The sequence below is a fragment of the Mixophyes fleayi genome, chromosome 3 (genome assembly GCF_038048845.1).
Source record: "Mixophyes fleayi isolate aMixFle1 chromosome 3, aMixFle1.hap1, whole genome shotgun sequence".
NCBI classification, from domain to species: Eukaryota; Metazoa; Chordata; class Amphibia; order Anura; family Limnodynastidae; genus Mixophyes; species Mixophyes fleayi.
Window position 1 is genome coordinate 141,417,348 of NC_134404.1, and position 23,792 is coordinate 141,441,139.

A 23,792-nucleotide genomic window follows, 5' to 3' on the forward strand; every position below is an offset into this window, starting at 1 on the left:
AGTTTCTTATTTAAGTCTCCTGGACAAAACCATGTTACAATGCAAGGGGTGCAAATTACTTTTCTGTTTTGCACATAAGTTAAATACTGGCTGTTTTTTCATGTAGCACACAAATACTTGATAGCTTATTTGTACACTGAAATTTAAAGTTGATATTTGTGTGTTACATGAAAAAACAGTCAGTATTTAACTTATGTGCAAAACAGAAAAGTAATTTGCACCCCTTGCATTGTTACATGGTTTTGTCCAGGAGAATTAAATAAGAAACTCTTAATATAAGATTCTTAATGAATTAGGCCCATAGTCTTTTTCTACATTTTCATACAGGTCAATGTATTGGGATTAAGGTTTATATTGTTGTAATACTGACCATCACATGCATATCTTGGCTGCATTCTCTTTTTTAGCTCACTTACGTCTTGAAACAACCACTGTGAATTTCCAATTAGTGTGATCAATAAAGACATGAAAAAATATCATATTTTGTGTGACAAATAACTATGACCATTAACTTAAAAAGGAATTTAAAATTCTGAGGAGTCATTCAAGGTTGTGTGAAAAATAATTAAATGGTAGACATACTTTGTGTTTCCTGGCAGTCAACGCTAGAAAATCACAAAGGTAAAACAGTTGGAAGAGTAGTTGACTCTGGACTTGCAATGTGGCAGTACAATCAATAGAACACACAGCATTCCATTGTCCTGTTTTCTGAAACAACTATAATCGCAATAGCAGTTTCTTCTCGGTACAGTCACTTGTACAGTTTAAAGCCAACATAGCAGCTTTTGCAAACTATAAATTGGAAGTAAATTCTGTTTGAAAAGTACAGCTCTATAGTAAATCTACATTGCATCCACAGTATTTTTAAATGTTACTGTAATTATTCTTCTATATTATTCATTATTGCATCAAATAAAAATGAATGAAAAAAAATGTGAGCCATCAAATAAATAAGAGAAATGCAAATGCTGTACTGTATCCCAAAAGATATTTGCTTTAAATAAATTACTATTCACAGTTTGTCAAACACCCGCTGTTTAATTGTATGATACAAATTTTCAATGTCAACCCTGTTTTTTATTTATTTATTTTTATAAGAAAATAAGACATAAAATATATATTGTACAAAAATCGACTGCTGCTTCTGGACATGACGTCAGATGTTGATTTATGATAATGTAAATCTGTCTGTAATAAAATGAACAGAAACACAGTTTCTTTTTGTTAGGAAAACATGGATCATTGTGAACTCCAGTACTGTGAATCCTGGTGTCTAGTGAAATGGGTGTCGAATGAGGATGGTCATATTTTAACATTGTCATTATAAACCCTGTTTTTGTTGATAGCATGGTACTCACTCATTTCAAACATACTAGTGCAAAAAAATTGTGCAGTAATATTTTGCAACACCAGCTGAATGGGAAAATTAGCAAACGGCCCAGTGCACAAAGAGTGTCTGATAAATCTGGTTGCTTTTAACGGTCACAAAGTGTCATTGATGTAATGGTAAAGCATTTTATGTATGTGCAACCATAAGTAAGGTTGTCCTCTCCTTGAGGAGATATTTGTCTTCTCGTTCAGGACATTCACTTTTGCTGGGATTACAAAAAATATATATACTGTGTTGTTATCATTCATCACAGTACCCAGAGGATTTATCCAAGTGCCCCAAATATTGCAATGAAAGGCATCCAACCACATACATGTTTCAATGTATGAGGCATTAAAAAAATGTGGCATGACTTGAAAGTCTTCCTGAAGTATTCCTTCGTGGTAAGCAGTTTGCAGCCAGGCGTTTAATCCTATTGAAAACGAAGGATCATTCTTAATGTGATCTTCAGAAGACTCAACTCATTTAAATCAAGAATTGTAGATTTGTTTGCTGACCAATGGTGTTAAAGATCACAGCGGCAAAGCCAGAAGTAGAGATATTGGTTTAGGGCACCAATGGAATTTCTGCTTGTCCATCAGAGGTATGGCTATGAATCAGTCTTAATGGGCACCAAAGGCTATACCACTGTGCAAACTGTGTTTAGTGTTGTGTCAAATCTAACAGCTTTTGCCTCTGTTGGTTTTAAGTTTGTATCGTACATTGGGTTTTCAAATGATGCTTGTCCATTACTGTTTTCATGACCGGTATATCCATTGTATTGTACTTTGGGTCTTGCTCTGTGGAATAAATGCATTAGTAGTTTTAGATAACATAAAAATAGATATGCATTATGTAAAGATAAAGCATTATAATAATAACTAGCAATGCTAAATTAACCAGATCTGTTCCTCAGTGAAAACATAATCTTAAATGCATATATTACTTCGTTCAAAGGCAAAGCTAATGTAATAAATGTTTATTGCTTTAATTTAAAATTCTTAAAATGAGTTTTCAAGTCATAGCTATGTAAGGAAAAACTTTATAACGCATTTCTAGTTAAACTATCTATCTTAACAGATTATCAGATATTACAAGAGCTCTGGTAGTTAATTGATAATACAAGAACATGTCATTGTGCCATACACTACCCATAAAAACAAATTTATCAAATGCAGCATTGCAACACAATAAACAGTTGAATCTGGCGCAACAAACATGTAAACATTTATTTTGGGCTTTAATTATGTTCCGCAAATACAAATCACATAAGTGAGGCAGCAAATGAATATTGTATGGTCAATGAAGACATCACTTACAGAATTTCTAAAACTAAAAAGCAAATTGCATTTGTCCTTTTTTGTTATCAGTCACTGTTTGCAAAAGTTGTCTAAAAAGGTTGACTCCAAAGCCCTTAACTTACTAATTACTTACTCAAAATCTGCTAGAAGTAGGGCAATACCTCCCATTCACAGGTTTATCTCAATTATCTTCACTTCTGAAAAGCTCCTGCAAGTTTTACACATATACTTGTAAGTGGTACTAGCAGCTCAATTATTTAAAGGAAATTGCATTGTTACATCTAACTTATTAACAGCTTCATAACAAAGCTCAATATAAATATTTGAAAGCAAACAAACTATCCGCGTGATGCAGCATTATTCCATAATGCTTGATGGAAAAGAACACTATATTAAATGGGTAGAATTTTAAATAGAAATGTAAGAAAACTGGCAAAAAAATAATTGGTCTGCACTTTCTCTGAAAGGAAAACAAACAATTCCAGCAAGGATTACAAACACAAAAATATACATAGGCTGTGGTTTACTCTGTGAAATAAACAATAGCCTGTTATTTGAAAGTGCTTTGTGGGGGCTGGGATGGGGCTTATACAATATATGACTAATGATGGTGGCACATGGATGTGCATAAATACACGAATGCTGCACTTATCCAAGTTGGCGGTTAACTCTTGTGCCTCTCAGCACTGGAGTCATGAGTTTGATTCCCAACCATGACCTTATATGTGTGGAGTTTGTTCTCCCGTTTTTGTGTGGGTTTCCTCTGGGTGCTCCGGTTTCCTCCCACACATCAAAAACATACTAGTAGGTTAATTGACTGCTATCAAATTGACCTTAGTCTCTCTCAGTCTGTGTGTGTGTATGTTAGGGAAGTTAGACTGTAAACTCCAATGAGGCAGGGGCTTATGTGAGTGAGCTCTCTGTACAGCGCTGCGGAATTAGTGGTGCTATATAAACAGATGATGATGATGATGATGATGGAGAAACACTCTATTGCTACCGGTCTGACAGACTGAAGAGATGGAGAAGTGCCACTACCAGCACTACCACTAGATGTTTGTATGTGATAGCCTGATGTGCCAAGTTTAAGGGGCATCTAAAACACATAATGCCACTAATTGTATTTTTCTGTTACCCCTGGCACTCCCATACTGAGCAATGGCCACTGACATGGAGGAACTATAGCCAGCAGCTTCTTATTTGGGAAGCTGCAGCTGCTTCTCCTCTATGTCAGTGATGGGCTGGGCGTGTGCCTCTGTGCTATGATGTAACATTCTAGCATCAAACTCCCAGTCTGACAGAGGAGAAAAAGATGCCACCCTGATGAAGAAGGGTTACTTAGGTGTCTTCCACTGGCCCTCTTACCTGGTCACACAGGAATAATTAATCTCAGAAACCTTACAATGCAGTACCAAAGAGGTTATTCTTTTCCTTATAACAGGAATTAGTGTTACATCTCTACTACAACCTTTCACCATGGTAGTGATGCAATATTTATGGATGCTGCCTTTCTCTAGGTAAAAAAGAGCAACATTCAAGCACTGCAAAATGATACCAACCTAAATAAAGTTAATAAGCAATTGAAAAGAATACAAATGTGTTTTTCCTGATGTTGATATAATACTGATTCATTAAACATGAATGTTGTGGTTTCTTTTAAGAACATTAAACAGAAAACTGTGTTGTTTTAGTATAAAACATCAGACAGAAAATAGTACCAGTTTTTTTTATGTTCTGAATAGCTATCAGCCAAACAATAACATAGCACATAAGCAGATTTAAGTCAAAACCATAAAATAGTTCTCTTTTACATTTAAACAATGCACATCCATTTTGTATTATCAATATTGAATACACTTATCAAACTTTATATGGTAACTCATGCCAAGCTTAACACAATTTCCCTTTGTGCTTGTGAAAACATATTAAGGTACCTTTAGATCCTTGTTCCATGTGGTTCAGCTTGTGAACTGGGGGTTTGACAAAAACCAGGGATGAATTATGCACATAATAAGATGGAAAATATTCTCTTCTGAATTGTTTTTAGATTATATAGTGTATACAGTTACTATATTTATATATAAATGTAAGAATAAATACAGTAATTTAAGGGCTAAATTTGTCTTTGATAACTCCTCAGCAAAATTGTTTAAATCTGAAAAACCTGTGGAACTCTTGCGTTATTTTCTGCTGCAGAGCATGCAGTACATGGTAATGCAGTGTTTATAACACATCAAAAAATGACGATAGGCTAACTAGACAGATTTGACAATGTCCACCATACTTTTGCAACTGTAATCCCTGGCCTTACCCAAAATCCAGACCTGTTTGTTGTTGCTGCCTTTATAAACCTCTTCCTGGCAGCATACCAATGCTGGTGATAGTTGCTTGACCTAGTGTGCCTTATATCCTGACCTGTTCTGCTATCAGTGTTTGACCCAAATTATTTATAGGAATTGCTGTCTTCTCCAATCCTGACTCTTGACATTGTTAAACAGACTTGCTCTCAAATCTCTACCTGCCCTGAACCCTGGCTTGCTTAAAGGATTTTGCTGTCGTCTCTACCATTGATCCCTGCCTGTCTGACTCAGAGTTCTGCCACACACATTATGGTTGCTCACTACTTGCTACTGTGTGCTGTCCACTTCATCAGACAAGTGCCAGACAACTCCACAGTAACCCTTACTTATCTGACTCAGAGTTCTGCTGATATATCCTGGTTGCTAATTACCTTCTACTATTCTCTCCACCAAGCAAGTGCTAGATCAACAACTGCCACTACCCGAGCCTAGGTCCTGGGGGAAGCGAGTACTGTGAAACTTTATAAGTTCCCCGGAAAAGGGGCTGCTAAAGGTGATCATCTCCCAAAGTGGTTCTATCAGTTGAGGATCTCACACTACCCTGCCCGTAACAGAACATGACTGTTTTTGAGCAGTATGCCTCATGATATGTGTCTGACTCACCATAGAGATGTAAGTATGCATTTTATTGTGTGTGTCTTTTGTTGCAAGTGTACCTAATGCAAAATAAACCCTATATTGTGCACTGTGTAGTCACGATCTGTCAATCTGGCATTATCATTGGCATTATATTAAGTGATACAAAAGATAAATTGAGTCCCCTTTCATTAATATCAAAAGACTGCAACTGTGAATATCAAAATAACGCTGCAGACTAATTCACTGTATTTTGGTCTATTTCTATGTAGTGACTGCAGGCTGGCTTTATAATTATTATTATTATTATTACTACCATATTAGAAATAAATAACAGAGGACGAAAGTGGTTCTGCCTACATGAGCTTACAATCTAAGAGTTGTGAGTAAATATATCAATGCTAACAGCAAGTAGTATTAGTCACAGCGGTTTTTCTTTGAGACCTTTTAGTAGTATAAAATAGTTAATATGGGGAAAAGAAGAAAAAAGAAGAAAAAATGTAGATGTCAGACACAGAGTGACTATTCTAAAGAGTGAGGAATGTTTTATAAGAGTACTGAGTAGATTTGCATTAATGGGAAGCTTTGCAGGAGAATGTGATGATTGAGAACAGAATTATAGGTGGGGAAGGGGATATGGGGAGATTTATAGGCAAGGATTATTACATTGCATTTTATTCTCAACATTATAGAAGGAAATGTAGGGATTGACCAAAAGGTGCAGCAGTGGTGATATTAAGAAATGTGCACAATGGACCACAAATATTTGGGCGGATTGCAGATTCTTACGCTCCACCAAATATTGAAGAGGTGGCAAACACAATAAGAGTGTGATGAGGATCGAGGACTCAAGCACAATCATTCATGTTTGATTGCAGTAGTGATCCTGTAACTGGTAGACCAGAAAGAAGACTGCAATCATTGGGAAATTATAGAGGCATGTACCAGGAGCATGATGGCATCTTGTGTGAGGAAGGGTATATAGTGGAGATGTTGCTAAAAGATGTTAGGTAGAGATTTGGGATTTCATGAAGGAAATAGAATCAGTCCTCTTTTCTGTGTTTAACTGTAAGTGCTTTCGACACACCTATGAAAGATAACTGGAGATGTCAGCTAATACAGAGAGAAGGAGTTTAGGAGTGGTGAGGTAAATGTTAGTGTGACTGGATCACTTATAAGTAACTTATGGTATAAATTTATTTAAAGGAAATAGCACAGAGCGCTTATTTATATAAATATTGTTAGCTTTGCATTGCATGTAAATCCATGTTTGGGTAAACAAATTGCATCCTGATTCTAAAAATAGCCTGTGAGGCTGTGTCCAAATCTATATAAATAAACCCTGTCTTGTATTGAAAATTGTTCTTCATGTTCCATCTGACCTGCTCCCCAGTACCTTCAACCAGGGTGAGCAAATAAACATCACTTGCTTCATAGACCTGCTTGGAAACTTCTCTACCCCTGTGACCTACAGATTAAACCCAAAATCGAATCCGTTCACGGCTGTTTCTGAGGTTTGGACCCAGCATTCAGTACCACTGCTCTGCCACTACCCAGCAGCTCTGGTCAGTGTGATAGGCCAGGGGGGACCCATCCACAGCAACCCTGATCCATAGGAAGAAGTCAGGAGTACCAGCCCAGGTACACCAGTAACGGGGTACAGGGCCATCTTAACAACATTATGGGCCCCCGGGCAAAGCAGTGCACCGGGGCCCCTAGATATAGATATATAGCTGTATACAGATACAGATATAGATATATAGAGATAGAGATAGATAGATGTACTTGCTCAATGATCCTTGTAGGTTTTTTTTGCAGGTTTTTTTCTTTTGCAGGATTATTTATTCTCATTAAGAGCCTATGGGGCCCCCTTGCTCGTGGGGCCCCCGGGCAGCTGCCCATCGTGCCCAATGGAAAAGATGGCCCTGACGGGGTACACTCGTAGCGTCAGTTACCCAGAAGAAACCTGTTACTGGATGGCGGTAAAGGAGTACAGTGGTGGCAGCGTTTGTAAGCCCCTCCTACTGTGGTAAGAGGGCGCATTTGGGATATCGAAAGGAAACTGTGGCAAAGTAAGCCTAGTTGGTTCCCAGCAGCAACAGACAGGATGGCATAGACGGTCAATCCTGTCACAGTTAGCATCTTCTGCACACAAGTATTATTTGAGCTTGTAGGCTGAGAATGGAGTCTCCATATACTCCAACAGTAAGAAGGATGTGGGAGAATACGGTACATATGAAAAAAACTGAGAATGATTGGTTAGACAGCTTAGATTACTGTTTGCTGGAGCTGGGGTGATCCACATAATAAAAGCAGAATGCACGAGGAGGAGAAGGAGAAAAGATCTTTAAATAAAAACAACTCTCACGGCTATGAGGCCTATGGGAGTAGATAAACAGGTTAGTATCTAGAGGGAAGAGATAAGAATGATAATTGCATAAGGGAAGATAACTGTGGAGAGGGGGGTGTAGAATTATTCAGTTGGGACTAATATGGTGGCACAAGTGTGCATTGGATCAAAAGAATTGGATTAAGTAGACCTGCTGTGAGTTCATTTGATGACAGAGTAAGTTAAATTGGACATAAATACACAAGAAGCGTTTACTTGATCCTGTGTATTGTAATAATATTTAGTTATAAAAGCCAATGGAGTAAAATCTTTAACAAATGGCACAATTTAGGTTATATTTACTTTCAGAAAATCATGGTGTATACCAAATACTGTATTTTTTATCATCTAAAATGACAAAAAGACACAAAATGCAAATACACAAAACTATAGTTATGTGCAACTGTAATCTACATATTAAAGTCTGCATTAAGCAAACTACAGCACATGCAGTATAAGGATGGCACAGCAATGAAATATGTATCCCTTCTGAGATTTAATCATAGTTTTACATTACATACCTGAGAGATGTAAAAATGTATGAAGCAGCAATAGAGCAGATGTTAATAGCAAAGCCAATTGTGAAGAGATAAGGGAATTGGTGTTATTTTGTGTGCGGGAGGATTTATGATAATTTAGTTGGTCAGTATAATTTTAAATGTGGAGCTTATACTGTGTACTTAAATTAAGCTTACAATCCTGTCACGCATAAAATTGTATTTGTATTTGATATGGAAAATAATGCTGAATATAAGGAAAGAATAATAGTATGGGAAATAAAACTAGTCAGTCAAACATTGTCATAAATTCAGACATTATATAAGATAGTGATGATTAGAAATATTTCGGTGTAAACAATTATTTGTATCTTTTTATTTTATAAAGTGAGATCACATAAAATTTGAGCTGTATTTTACACAGGGTACTAGAATTTATTTATTTGTATTATATTACTAAATAGTGCAATTTATTACTTGACAGCTAACATTATTTAAATCAGAAATGTAACATTATTGTTCAATATTTAATTTTGTTCTTTGGTGCTTCAATACTGACTTATGAAATGCATTGCAGTATTGTAAGTACATACGTTTTGAAACACATAAAGTATACAATACTGAAAGGACAGCAGAGCCAAAGTGTTGGAAACAAACACTGGGGGTGAATCATTAAGGCGAGCAAAGCAAAATAAAGAAGTATGTCTTTTTTTGAACAAACCATGTTACAATGTAAGGGGTGCAAATTAGTTTATTATTTTGTACGTAAGTTAAATACTGGCAGTTTTTCCATGTAGCACACAAATACTTGATAGCTTTATTTTTACATTGAAATTTAAAATTGATCTAGGGTATGCCTCATCCAACTATAAATCTGTCCCCACATTTTAAATTTACCTGCCCCCCAATGCAACATGGTTTTCCCGGGTGCAAAGTTTCTCCTTTTTTATGCTTTGCTCACCTGAATGACTCAGGCCCACTGTTCTTATGTCTTATGTGTTGCACTAGGAATAACAGTATACAATTATAGCTTTGCTTACTGTTATTTTACAGTATAATTCATTAAGGAATGTAAGGCAAAAAAATTAGTAAGTTTTTTAATAAATCACATAAATACTTGATAGCTTATTTGTACATTGAAATTCAATGTTAATCTAGGACATGCTCTAGCCAATTAGAAATCTGTCCTCACATTTTAAATTTACCTCCCCCTCTAAAGCATCATGGTTTTGCCAAGGTTCTCAAGTTACTCAATTTTTTTGCTCTACTCCCCTTAATGAATCGGGCCCAGTATGTCCCCCTGTACTTAGACAACACCAAGCTTTTTTTGGGGTCAGGTTGAATTTCACCTCCCAAATTAAGTAATCTATTTTGGTAGGAAGATTAATTGGACATTTGTATGTTGGCTTCGCATATTTTTATATTAACTAACCACTAAACTATGGTCCACACAAATTATTATCTACAGCACAACTCTCACCAAACACCTAAAAAACAATTATGTTAATGAATTACTACAGAGAAATCTAGCTTGATTTTCAAAATAAAACCAAGCATAAGAAATGTTATGGGAAATGGAGGGCATGATCCTGAGTAATTAATGAGAGCAAAGCACAAAAAAGGAATAAATTTGCACCATGCTACACTGGATGAGGAGGTACATTTAAAATGTGGGGACAGATTTATATTTGGGACAGGGCATGTCCTAGATCAACTTTAAATTTCAGTGTAAAAATAAAGTTATGAGGTATTTGTGTGCTACATGAAAAAGCCGCCAATATTTTCCTTACATGCAAAATAATAAATTAATTTGCACCGCTTGCATTGTAACATAGTTTGTCCAGGATCAAATTTATTCCTTTTTTTGCTTTGCTCTCCTTAATGACTCTGGCCCCACATCTTTAATAAATAAGTGTTACAGTCATTTCGGAAAACTTTAACCTTTCCAAAAACAATTTGGTGCAATATATTAAGCAATAACAATTTTCTCTCATTGTATCTGGATAGTGCAAAATCTCAGCCATAATGTTTATCAAAAATACATACAAAACAATACATACAACTAAAACTCAGAATATAAAAAGAGCCAACTTAGTAGTTTGCAATAAAAGAGGAAAGCATGATTTATGTAGAGAAGTCTTTTTATAAAGAGGTAATCAACTTTGTCAAGAACATACCAGCACAGACTGTCTCAAAACTTAATATACCAAATTTGGTGCAAATATCAGTTGCGTGACTAATTTTCTAATATTGTAAACAAAGAGATACTCAAACTGAGGGTAAATTTATCAAAATCGTAGATAACTAGAAATAAAAATTTGATTCTACCTATAATTTTCTAGAAAGCCCTACAAAAATGATAACTAGAATCTGATTGGTCGCAATGAGCAACGCCTTCGCTTTTCCATTTCAGGAGGTTTGATACATTAATCCCTTAGTCACAAATGACAGTCCATAACAAAATCCAAGTTTAGCCTTTGCTATGGGGTTTATTAGGATGTGACTCATCCTGAACATGTGGATGAGGAGACTGCTCATTACATAGCTGCCAGAAGTATAGCTCTTTTCAAACCCAATCCAAGATTTCACCGGCTAAAGTTATTTATTATATTGCATTTAGCCTTGCTAAAATATTCAAGCCTTTGTTATAACTGGAGGCAATGAATGAGCACAGAAAGAATGCTCATAAATTTATGAGAAGGAGATGTTTAAATGTTGACATTTAAACATATTTAATTTTATGTTTCTTTTTAACTAATGGTTAGATTACTGAATGGAACCAACAATGCAAAAGGTCATTCTTCATTTAACGGTAAGTCAGTAAACATTTTGTTTAATCACAAATTTATTTGATAGTAATTATGTCTTGCAGTCTATGTTCAGGTATTCATAATATGTGCCATTGCAGCAATTAAGTGGTGCTTAAATCATGTGAACGCAAGTAAGATTCTTTAGGTCTAAATAATTATATTTAAGTGTAGTAGGATAAGTAAATTGTGAAAATGCAGAAACAACAGAAAACAATGAGCATACAAAAAAATATGCAATGCTAATAAAATAACTTAAATGTGCATGCCATAGGTACTATAATATTTACCTGTGTTTGTAAAGGTAGAATGCAAATCCTGATAATATAAGGGCAAAAAATGGAACCAAGATTGCAGCAGCTACAGAACTGCTGTTTGTGCCATAGTAATTATTGGAAGAGTCATTGACATTTTGAGAACCTGCAACAAATCATAAGTATTAAGATTATTAATTAATTAAATAATAGTCATCTATATATATTTAGAATTGGAAGCAAACAGTAATAAAACAACACTAGGTAATAATAAACAGACAGAGGTAAGAGGGTGTTTATATTCTATAGGAACGTTGCGTGCTATGGAATTTGCACTAGGGAATTTGTTTGCGCTCTATAAAAAATGTTGATGAAGATGATGAGTTTGATACCTGAGGCTAATTGACTGATTGCATATTGATACAACCAGATTGTAGTGGAACATGTGCTAACTATGGCTATATAACCCAGTCATACGGCAATGTTGCTGTGGGAGTCAGTAACATGCATGTATTTTGTTAATTAGGCTGTCAGCTTTGTTTATGTTCTTGGAAATTCTAAATATAATTAGTTCCTCTTTATTTTGCTTTTGGTTTTTTAAAATTATAGTCTTTTTTCTATTGCAGTCTCCCTTATAATCATTTGGCTTTAGTAATGATGGACTCTGAAATGTCTTTAAAATAACAATGTATTTTTCCACCAAAACACTTGGCAGGACAAGTCTCCAGAGGAAAATATACATTTTTTTCTTAAGTCGCAAAATAATGTATCTCCTAATATAAACTATATTAGAAATCACTGATGAGTTCAGTGATGGAACAGGCAGCAGGTAAAGTTATTCTACACTGGCTATGGAACTTCAAGATGACTTCTCAATTCAATATACTCTATAATATGCATACAATATTACAAATTAATTATCACCATGTTTATCCTATGTCATATGGGCAACAATTTATGATAGAAAGCAACACATCATATAGATGTAATGTTAGTAATTTATTTTTCACACACGTGCCTATATATCTACCTTGCACATATTTAGCTGTATACCCATTTACAGTTTTGTAACTGCCCATGGAAAACTTTTGTGTGATTGCACTTCTGGCTAGAAAGGAGCATAACGGAAAGAGTAAACCCAATGCTTTAAAATTCTGCATTTTACCACTCTAGAATTTAAACTTCCTTTTTCTTTCACTAAAATACTTTCAAGTAGAACCTCATTTATCATTTTAATAAATTATGAGAGTGAAAGGACAGCAGGTCTTGATTACATGTTCACTATAGCGTATCTGGATGTTTTATTACATAGAAATGGTCCTAAAATATGCTGTCCCGCATAAAGTGCTTGTGAAAGATGCATTGAAATTATAAGGTGAAGTACAGCACTTACCACCTCAGCTAATGTATAGACATCAAGTCTTTTGTATTAAAGAAAAGAGTATGGTGCCCTTCTTGAAAAAGGGAGCCCTCTCCACCCCTTGTATCTCATTAAACTGAAACTCCTTTCTTGCATGTAAGAACAATACAAAACATATGAGTGCATCTAGCTCACACTCACCTCAATCCACCCAATTTCTCCTGCTAAACGATGCAAGTTATTACACCCCCCATAGATACTGACATTTTAATGCTTGTTGTAAAAATGTACATATTTTTAAAAAATGTGCAAATTAAGAATGATTATATAGTAATAGCTGAGTGTAGTTAACGCATCCCAGATACAGAGAATGCTATATTGAAAATCATCAGATATCTAAGATGTGCAAAAAGATAAATAATGAAAAACATACTAAGCATAAAATTAGAAAATATATTAAGTAACCGTATCTTAACTTAAATATAATACAAAGTAACAAATATAAAAGCTCTTAATAAATGTACAAACCAAGAGATAGAAATTAAATAAAATTAATGACATGTGCGGTGATGTGCAAACTCTGACATGTCGTTATCACTGCTCAAAGCAGAGATAAATAGTTGTATTTAGTTCTTGCACACAAACTGATTTCAATAAGCATCATATGACAGCATAAAAAAATCATAAGGATCTTTGGAACACTTCAGATCATTAAAACAATGTCCAGTAATACCAGGAAACTGAAAGAAAAAACCAAACAATATCCAACCCCTATCCCCAACTGCCACACAATACTTTTCCAAGTGCTCCTGTGATGAAAAAATTACAGTGTATATAGGATAATGAATTATGTTTGTGGGATAAAAATGAGTTTAAGGAGCCCTTTAGCAATGACATTAGGTGTCCTTTCTTTCTAACAGGTTTGATGCACTCAAAAGATCAGCATCAATCATGCATATAGTATATAATTAACTTAGTTAACTTTTAGTGATTCACCAATGACATCAAAATAGAAAAAGAAACAACAAAATGTAAGGATGGTACACCACAATTTAGACTTGAACATTACAATCTGTTTAAAATTACAATTGAGTAAAAAAAATAATCTATTAAGGTCATTTGAATTCTTATTTTGTTATGTTTTACTATATAAAGACAATTTGATATGTTTGAGCTAGTTGTAAAATACAACTACTGTACTGTACGTATAATTAAAGGCTCCTTGATTTCTCACTAGACTTGTAGCAACATTGTTCTAGAGCTAATTAGCTGCAGAATGGACATTTAAGATTACACTTGTGTAATATATTCCAACTCGTTATTCCTTCTTTCCTCTAATGCATTGGCGAGCTGAATCAAACAGTTATTTTTAGCCTCTTTGCCATAGTAAAGGACAAGTTGGCAGGGAAATTTTTATAACAATCCAGGGATTTCCTAGCTAGTTTCACTAACAGTCTTCTAGTGACCTTCTCACATATGAAAACTGTACATTTTAGTAGCTGATAAAAATGTATTTATGCAGTAACTTTGTTGAGATCTGTTCTTCAGCATAAACGTAATTGTCATGATTTGTCTATTTACGCAAATGCTTTGTACTAATTGTAATTGCCAAATATCAACCAGGTTTACCGTTAATCAGTCTTACTCAAATGCAGAGTGAAAGTTAGTTCCTCAAACATGCTATTTTCAACCTATTTATTGACCATATTGATGTGTCATTAATGCCACCTCTATGCAAACTTTTATCCCTGAAAACTTTTTGTCTTCTTTGATCAGGTGCATTGAGGAAGTCACAAAACCTATTTATAAAGAGCTGAGATGAGGATTTTAACTATTTCAAATGAGTATGTAAAAAGAGGCTTTTTAAGCAGTTTTAGATACATTGCGAGTAGAACTGAAAGCAGAAACTTTTCTTTATACTAAATGTCTATTTTACAGTAGTAAGGGAAATAATATAAACGTTTTTGAAAATGTCAGGTCAGGCTTATTTGTATTCATTATCTGTATTCCTACATTAATTTGATCTAAAAATCATTTGACTTAATCTACTCCAATAGTAAGGTAAAGAAATTTGATTAAATACATTACACACCAAAATGTACGAGAACCTCTATGAATTCACAAAAACAATAGCTGGGAACCTAAACAGAGTTGTTAAACTTTTAATGCTAGCAAAGTTTATAAAACTATTTCTAAAGACTGTGGCCTTAACCAGGGCAATCCAGCATATGAAACTCACATAGTACATAATGTGTACCATATATCAGGAGGCCATAAAGAGCATCAAGTCCACATATAATAATATGAAGTCCTCTCTTGTCATTGTTTGATGTGAGTGATTGTAAATTCTTCAAAAAACTAAGGGCACATGTGAATCAATTTATGGCTTTCCTCCATTCCATTTTGGCAACGAAAAAAAAGACTGTTTATATATATCATTGTTCTCCATGAACATACTTCAATGCAGTGCACACTGGATTTTTTTGCAAGGTGGGTGCAGAAAAAAGAAAAGGAGAAAGTAGAACATACTCTACTTTCCTCATTACTATTGTGTCACGAGCTTTGTAAATATGACTGTGTGTAAAGCTACTTAGCCCTCCAGTCCTGGCACCTTCCTTGCATCTTGCTGTGTAGAAACAAGTTTTGTAGAGGTTCTCCACTACCTACTGTATATGTACTGTACCATTACCCACTGTAATTTTACTAATGTGCTAGGGAAAAATATTTTAAAAGGTGGTATTGTAGTGCCCTTTGCCATCTATCCTTCTTCCCTTCCCTTTTTTCCTCTCTGTATTCCCATAAATGAAAAACTTCAATAAAAATAATGTTGATTAAAAAAAGGTGGTAGTGTAGATTTCAGTCAACATTTGCTCATGTCATATCAACAAAATATCTTACTTTGTTTTTTAAATGTAAACTTGCCAAAATCTTTAGATTGTATATCACCCTGGTAGTTAAAAACATTCTTTTCTCTTCCAGATGAAACCTGTATAAATAGAAAAAGAGCATTTTAAAAGTATTCCACAAAACCAGCACCATAGTACAAGAAAAATAAGGCAAAGCACACAATAACAATACTTTATAAACTTTTGCAACAATGATTTTAGGACTTATGTTAATTTAATTAATAGATCATTAAACTTATTTTTGAAACTTGCTAGTAATGTTTTTGGATCAGTAGGCTGAGGTTATTTGGATGGTAGTGGGGCGCATACTCCTATATATAATATATACATATGTACACACTAATGTGATATCAGGCCGAATGGTCGCTTATCGTGTGATTGGCCTGATAATCAGGTGAAAACCTGTAGTGTGCACCCAGTCTTTTGGTGTTTGACTTCAATTCCCATATGATGTACAATACTTAGTATACTGATATTATTGAAACACAAGAATATGTTCATTTCAGAAGTTCGTATTAGACACCTAAGCATTATATGAAAAACATTATATAAATTTTTATTAATTACTTACATAACCGTCCATTGCCCAGTTGTCATTTTCAAACTTCTTTCTTAAAACGTCTGTAGGACCTTTAATCTGGAGAACTTTCAAAAGCAAATGAGCTTCTTCTTTCTTATAAACACCTAGGGAAAAAGGTAAACATGATGTTAATCCACTGTGTTAAATGCAATATTCTATTCACAATAACAACTGCTATGATAAATGAAAAGTAATTGACACAATGGTTTGATTACATACAATTGATAACAATTGGTAACCCAACACATGACTTGACTACAGTGCAGTCCGGAAAGGGTTTATGTTTTACAATCAACACAGACCTTAAACCATCATATTTTGGAATTAAATGTTTTCAATACATACATACATATATATATATATATATATATATATATATATATATACAGACAGTATATATGTAGAAGATAAGATCTAGTAAATAGATCCATCTTTTCATGTGTATTTTAACTCAAAGTAATGGACTACATATGTTCTCCATGGTTAAGACGCTGGGTGGATACTGGGAACATTGATCCTTACTAAACACAAAATTACAGCATCACCAGTAACATTATGCATGTGCTTGACATATAAAGAGCCCAAAACAGTAACCATAAAGAACAATATTCCTTTTATCATAGAGTATTGAACATGATATGGGCAGCATGGTGGCTAAGTGGTTAGCACTTCTGCCTTACAGCACTGGGTTCATGAGTTCAATTCCCGACCATGGCCTTATCTGTGAGGAGTTTCTATGTTCTCCCCGTTTTTGCGTGGGTTTCCTCTGAGTGCTCCGGTTTCCTCCCACACTCCAAAAACATACTGGTAGGTTAATTGGCTGCTATCAAATTGACCCTAGTCTGTGTGTTTGTCTGTCTGTCTGTGTGTGTGTGTGTGTGTGTTAGGGAATTTGGACTGTAAGCCTCAAAATGGGGCAGGGACTGATGTGAGTGAGTTCTCTGTACAGCGCTGCGGAATTAATGGCGCTATATAAATAAATGCTAATAATAATAATAATAATAATGATATAGAGTATACTACAAAAACCTTAATGTAACATAATTTAAGCAGATTCTCTCTGATGTAACTCGGTATTTAGAGTTAGAGTTTAAAATAGTACTTTTTTTTATCAGTGTATGACAAATCTGCAACCAGTTATCTGAAACCTGATAGTGGTTATTGTTATTAGTTCGGTTTCCAAAATGAGCTTTTTGCATTTGAACTTACCTGATAACTTTAGCTCACTATTGTTAGTATCCAAAAATGTTCCATTCACTTTGCTGCTTGTGTTATTGAACCAATCAACAGTTAACGTTGCTGAATGTTGCTTCCCAAGGTATTCATAAAACCCCTTCCACACCGAATTTGCAGAAAAAACATCTGATGGAACTGAAACGAAATTAGTATGTCAGAATATGTGTGTTTGTATTTGGCCCAAACTGTATGCAAGATAATAATATCATAAGCATATATCTCGCATGGATTTTTTTACTAGCACAAATACTTTCAATTTTGCTCTAGTAAATATATCTACATGCTACAGAAGCAGTCTATGTTCAAAATGAAATAAATTGGTTATAGATGAATTTTTTAGTTACTATACTCTCTAAACGTATACAGCTAACTAAAGCATTGGCACTTTTTTCTCTTTAATACAGAATCAACTTTGCACAAGATTTAACATATTAAATAATGCAGGCAACATTTACCAGAAACACTTATACTGCAAACTATTATTCCTTTTAGTGGCTAAGAATTAGGTGGTACACGGCATCCACCACCTTCATTAGAGTAGCTGACAGGGGGCTCAGATAACATATTTCCAAAATTTCTAAATGTGACTTATAGCGCCATAAGATTATTGTTAGCAGGTGACCTCAGTTTATCTCATGTTCCTAGATAAAATTTAATTAGGGAAAACTTTTCAATAATCATAGCTTACAATATACTGTATCTGTTTATGACTGTAGCAGTTCCAGTTGTAAACGGCTCCACTGAGTACAGATTTTATGGATTGTTTTCACTTGTGTTTATTTGGCACTGTGTTATTTGGGCATTGTAAATTTAATTGAGCTTGTTATCAGTAATCATATTCTTAAGGGAATATACATGTATATAGTCATTATGCTATTCAAAAAAAGAAGACGCATTTGTCGACGAACCTGGGGTTTTTGTGACTGTTGCATTAAGTTCCCCGAGTCCTTTACCTGCAAAAATACAAATAGGTTATTAAGACAAATCAAATCAATGTTATTAAAGCTATTATCACAAGGTATAGGTGTACTAGTAAATGGAGTGGCTATGAAGTTGTAAAATATTATATGATTGTTATAGTTTAATGAAAGAGTTTATTTAATAACATAGGAGGAAATCACGCACTTGCTTTTATTATTCTAGTCTGTACAGATAAATCAATGTTATCAACTAATAGAATGTAACATTTATGCAGTTGTCACATATTATTAAATAAGTCTCATATTATTAAATAAGTCTTCTGGCTTACAGTGTCTTCATTGTAAGCCTGTTTGCATCTGATAACTCTTTTTCAGTAATGGATGCAAGTAAGAGGAGAGAGGGGGAGCAAGAGAGAGGGAGCAAGAGAGGGGGAGAAAGATGGGGAAGAGAGGGAGAGAGAAAGAAAGCGAGAGAGTGTGTGTAAAATTATATATAATCTAGCTAAATTTGTGATAGTTACATTGTACCGGATATTTAAAAGACATACAAGGTATTAAAAATGTGCAGTATTTTGGCATTAATGTTTCTGCCATTGGCCTTCAGCATGATTTTATCTGCAGGGTCCTTAGAACCTCTGGTGCTGTTGGGTGTATAAGAGGAATTGCTGCCTTTATTATGTACTGATTTTCTTTGTTGTACATGTATGCAGCATCTTTAGTCATAGAACAAGATTTGGAAATGAAAAATACATATAAAGGTTCTAGGGTTGTATGTTTTTCTGTTGTCATTTCTATTAGGCCAAAGACCGATATTGGATTTAATGAGCATTTCTATTTAAATAAAATAAAAATAACAGAAATGGACAAAAATGGAGACACCTCCCTATTGTTAATTCTCTCCTGATTCCACCAATGTCTTACAGTACTGTAAGTGATCTGTCCTGACCAATTATACTTTGCACTGGACGTAAACTAGCACAATTATAGTTTGGGATTAAAGCATGTCACATAGGAGTCTAAAATAAACTCAGCATCTAGAATCCAGAATTTATCAAATTGATTTGCTGATCACTGCTTGCAAACATAATAATGTTATATTTTACCTTTACATGTGGATTACACTTGTAACACCAACATTTATTAGAAAGGTTATACTATTTACAAAGGACATAGCTGGAGGAGTGGCTCTTTATATAAAGAACAACATGTTTGCGTAGATTTCCTCCGGGTGCTCCAGTTTCCTCCCACACTCCAAAAACATACTGGTCGGTTAATTGGCTGCTATTAAAATTGACCCTAGTCTCTCCCTCTCTGTCTGTCTCCCTTTCCGTCTCTGTCTCCCTCTCTGTCTGTATGTCTCCCTGTCTGTCTGTGTGTGAGTGTGTGTCTATATTAGGGAATTTAGACTGTAAGCTCCAATGGGGCAGGGACTGATGTGAATGAGTTCTCTGTACAGCGCTGCGTAACTAGTGGCGCTATATAAATAAATGATGATGATGATGATGATGATGAAAGCTACTTTAATACAAGGTATTGGAGATAAAACTGAGACAGAGGGAAACTTCTTCTATTAGGAGTGAACAACAAACCTCCATGACTGAGGAGTATTTTGACATAATTCTAATGGACAGTATCATCAAAATAGCAATGAGAGGAGTTATTTCAGATGCTAACCTTCCTGATGTGAACTAGTGGGTCTGCTGTAGGTGCAAGAACAAGTAGAGACATCCTGAGTTCCTCTCTCAAACAAATGTTGGGGGAGCCCATTAACAAAGAAGTCATACCTGACTTGATACTTAAAAATGGTACAGGATGTATGTGTGGGTGAAAACTTGTTTCCAGTGACCATCAATCAGTGTTAGTATAAAGAAGGAGGAGGACAAAGACCACATAAAAACAAAGGTGGCCTAATATTGTAGAGATGGGGAAATATGTGGAGGCATTTGAGTACAGAGTACCTTTGTGTCAGGCCAGTTAGAGAAAATGCAAGGAAAATAAACCCAGTCTGATTCACAAAGGAGGTAGAAGGAATAAATAGGAAATATGAGCAGACTCAGAATATTAAAGATAAAGTAATATGGTTAAGCTGAAGGAGGCTCAGAGAGAAAGCAGATGTGCATAGTCTCAGGCTGAGGAGAAAATGGCACAATATAAGTAATGAGAGGACTTTTTTATATATAATATATAAGTTAGAGAGAAAAGAAAATGAGCAATAGCAAGACTAAAAATATAGGGGAAAGTTGGGAAGAGAAGTGTGTAGCAGAGTGTCTAAATAAGTATTTCTGCTCAGATTTACTGTAGAAGGAGAACTACAGGGACCTCATTAATATAAATGTTCAGAAGTTAGACAATGAATCCATTTACCGAGGATCCAGACAGACCAACTCTCTCAGATGATCGTAAACAAGAAGTGGGGCCAAATGGGAAACACATAGAAATACTAAAAGAGTTTAAAGAGGTGATGGTTATGCTATTAACTGGATTATTCAAATTATCACTATCAAAGTGCAATCCAGTGGAAGTGGATAAACCCCGGATCAGAAATAAAAGCCAGAAAATCAATCCACAGAGCCAAAGATAAATCAGGGGTTATAAATCCACAACTCAGAGAGGATGCTTTGGAGAAAATATGATACTCTGACAAGTAGATCCAGGAGCATGAAGTAAATGTGGATTGGAAAATGGAGTAGTGTATGTAGTTAACTCCTTCCTGACATGGTAGAGGTTACCAGTGGTATACCAAAGGGATCTGTACTTCGACCTATCAATACCTTTATTGGTGACATTATTATTGGTATTGAAGAGAAAGTATATCAAATTGCAGATGAGACAAAATGATTGATGATCTATATTAGACAAATGGCCAAGAGTGTAGAAATTACAGTTCAATCCTAAAAAATGCAAAATCATGCACTTGGATCTTAAAAATCCAAAGGGGGAATATAATATTAATAACACAAAAATGCCTGCTACTGAGTAGAAAAGGGGATCTAGGAGTCACTATTTCTGGTGACTTAAAGTTAGGAAACATAGCAAAGCAATTTGGAAAGCCAGACAGATACTAGGTTGCTTAGGAAGAGGAATTACTAGTAAAAAGAGGAAGCTTGTGATACCACGATGAGACCACACCTAGAATAATCTAGAAGTAAATTAATAAATCAGATATTGCGCAAAAATGGCTACTAAAGTTTTGCATGATGTACATCACAATCTTATCAGGAAAGGCTCAATATGTAGCTTGGAGAAGTAGGCGGTGATTGAAGTTTTCAAATATATCAATGGTTTTAACAAGGTACAGGAGGAAAGCATTATACAGAGGAATACAAGTATTAAAACAAGAAGACATGCACTAACACTGGAGGGCAATAGGTTTAGAAGAAAACAGTTACATTGCTGAAAGGATATAGATGGAATAGCCTTCCATCAGGGGTTTTATCGACTAATAAAATACGGGAATTGAAACATGCTGGGGATAAACATAAGGGTATTTTAAATTTGGAGAAAAGTTGAGGATTACATGTGTAGAGCTATTATAGCATTATAATTTAGGCTAATATTGGGACTAGAGTTATAGAGTCATTAAGAAACGTATCTGCAGATTTTGTGCATATCATCCACAAAACTCTGCGCATTCTCAGAACGGGACAATATGCAACAGAATGCAGACACATCCAAGTCATCTTCAAGCGCAAACGGCACTTACCACAGTCTACAATTTCAGGGAGTGAATGGGGGGGATGTTTGCTCATAGTCAGTTTACAGTGTGGATGTGCCAAGCTCGAGCACACGCTGCCTGTCTCACAGGTACTTGATTTTCTGCCATATCTCTTGCACCAGCTATATGGCTAGTCTAAGTCCTAAATCCTATTGATGTCGGAATTGTATGCATGCTATAACATGTGTCCTCAATCAGGAGCAAGTGTAAAATTGTCTGTTTTGTACAGTAGACATTAAGAACAGACTAATAAATATTTTTTCAAGAGAAAAAAAAAATATTAAAAAAAACAAAACTTTTTTTTACATTTCTATATATAATCATAACTTACAATATTATTGCTTAATATTTTTTTCTGTGCGTTCTTTTGATATTTCGCTTTCCACATAGGTATTGTATGTATCCTACAGTGTCTGGTCTAGTAAAACAGAGTAAAACTACACCCGTTGTCAACACCCTATGTATTTTTAGGTTCGTTCCTTGTTGATTTCGGGAGTAGGGAGAGCGAATTTACATGCGCTCTTTAACAAATGCACGATGTGCTCAGTATGCATGTCTTAATGACTCAGCCCCTTAGAGAATAAGTTTAAAGACAATGTTCACTCAGGGATAATATATTACAAAAAGCACTAATCATCCCATTCCAGAAAGAAGAACTGCAGCATTCCAATGTTCAGGATTTTGATTTTTTTTCATTTTTGATATATCCCATCAGTGCCTCTATTGCCTCCATTCCCCATCTATAATTGTCATACAAAGTTTGAACCATGATTGTGGAACCAGGGTGCATTTTGCAACTTTAATAGACATCTTCATGATTCGGAGACCAGGGTGTATTTTGCAACTTTAATAGACATCTGCAGCATCCCACAGGGGTTGAAGAGGATTGAGTAGTGGTCAGAGCAGGGTTTTTAGCTGCGCTGACCTGTGGGCAACAAATCTATTTAGAGAAGATTCCCCCTTTTCTTTAAAAATCAATTGTAAATGGCAAACTAATATGTTAAATATTTTTCATATTTTCAAAGTATGACTTGTGTTGTAGAAATGCCCAATTTCATTTTCCTTATATTTTTAACAATATACTTAATTGGCAAAACATGTTAGAAATGTCTGTATTAGGTTTAGTGTTAATAATAAAAATCATATAAAGGCCATTGGCCTCATTTTGGATGTATATCATCCATCTTTGTAAATATACACATTTCCATAATGCACATGCACAAATAAAGGACTCTGTATATACAGTAGATTTCAGCTTATCTTAATTATGGGACAAGTAAGTTTAGATTGAGTACAGTAAGTATAGTATGTTAACAGGAGATATGACCTAATGAGACTTGGACACATCCCAAGATATGATTCCTGGGGGTAAATGTATTAAACTGCGGATTTTGCAAGTCTTTAAAGGCAAAACTTGCCTTTAAAGACATTGCCATTTTGAATTTCCCCTGTAAATTCCTCGAATATCGACGACTTGCAAAATCCGCAGTTTAACACATTTACCCCCTGGTGTAAAGATACG

General features: G+C 34.9%; 1 protein-coding gene across 1 annotated transcript in view; it reads right to left on the reverse strand.

Moving 5' to 3' along the window:
• Positions 1-1,071: 1,071 nt before the first annotated feature.
• CSMD1 (CUB and Sushi multiple domains 1) overlaps positions 1,072-23,792 on the reverse strand; it is a 1,526,452-nt gene continuing 1,503,731 nt past the window's right edge. The window contains exons 65-70 of the mRNA XM_075202483.1: positions 18,544-18,588; positions 17,609-17,770; positions 16,391-16,503; positions 15,812-15,899; positions 11,590-11,719; positions 1,072-2,169 (exon numbers count right to left, since the gene is read on the reverse strand). Of these exons, the coding sequence (XP_075058584.1) occupies positions 2,010-2,169; positions 11,590-11,719; positions 15,812-15,899; positions 16,391-16,503; positions 17,609-17,770; positions 18,544-18,588 (698 nt within the window). The 3' untranslated portion in view covers positions 1,072-2,009. The remainder of the gene's footprint in view (positions 2,170-11,589; positions 11,720-15,811; positions 15,900-16,390; positions 16,504-17,608; positions 17,771-18,543; positions 18,589-23,792) is intronic.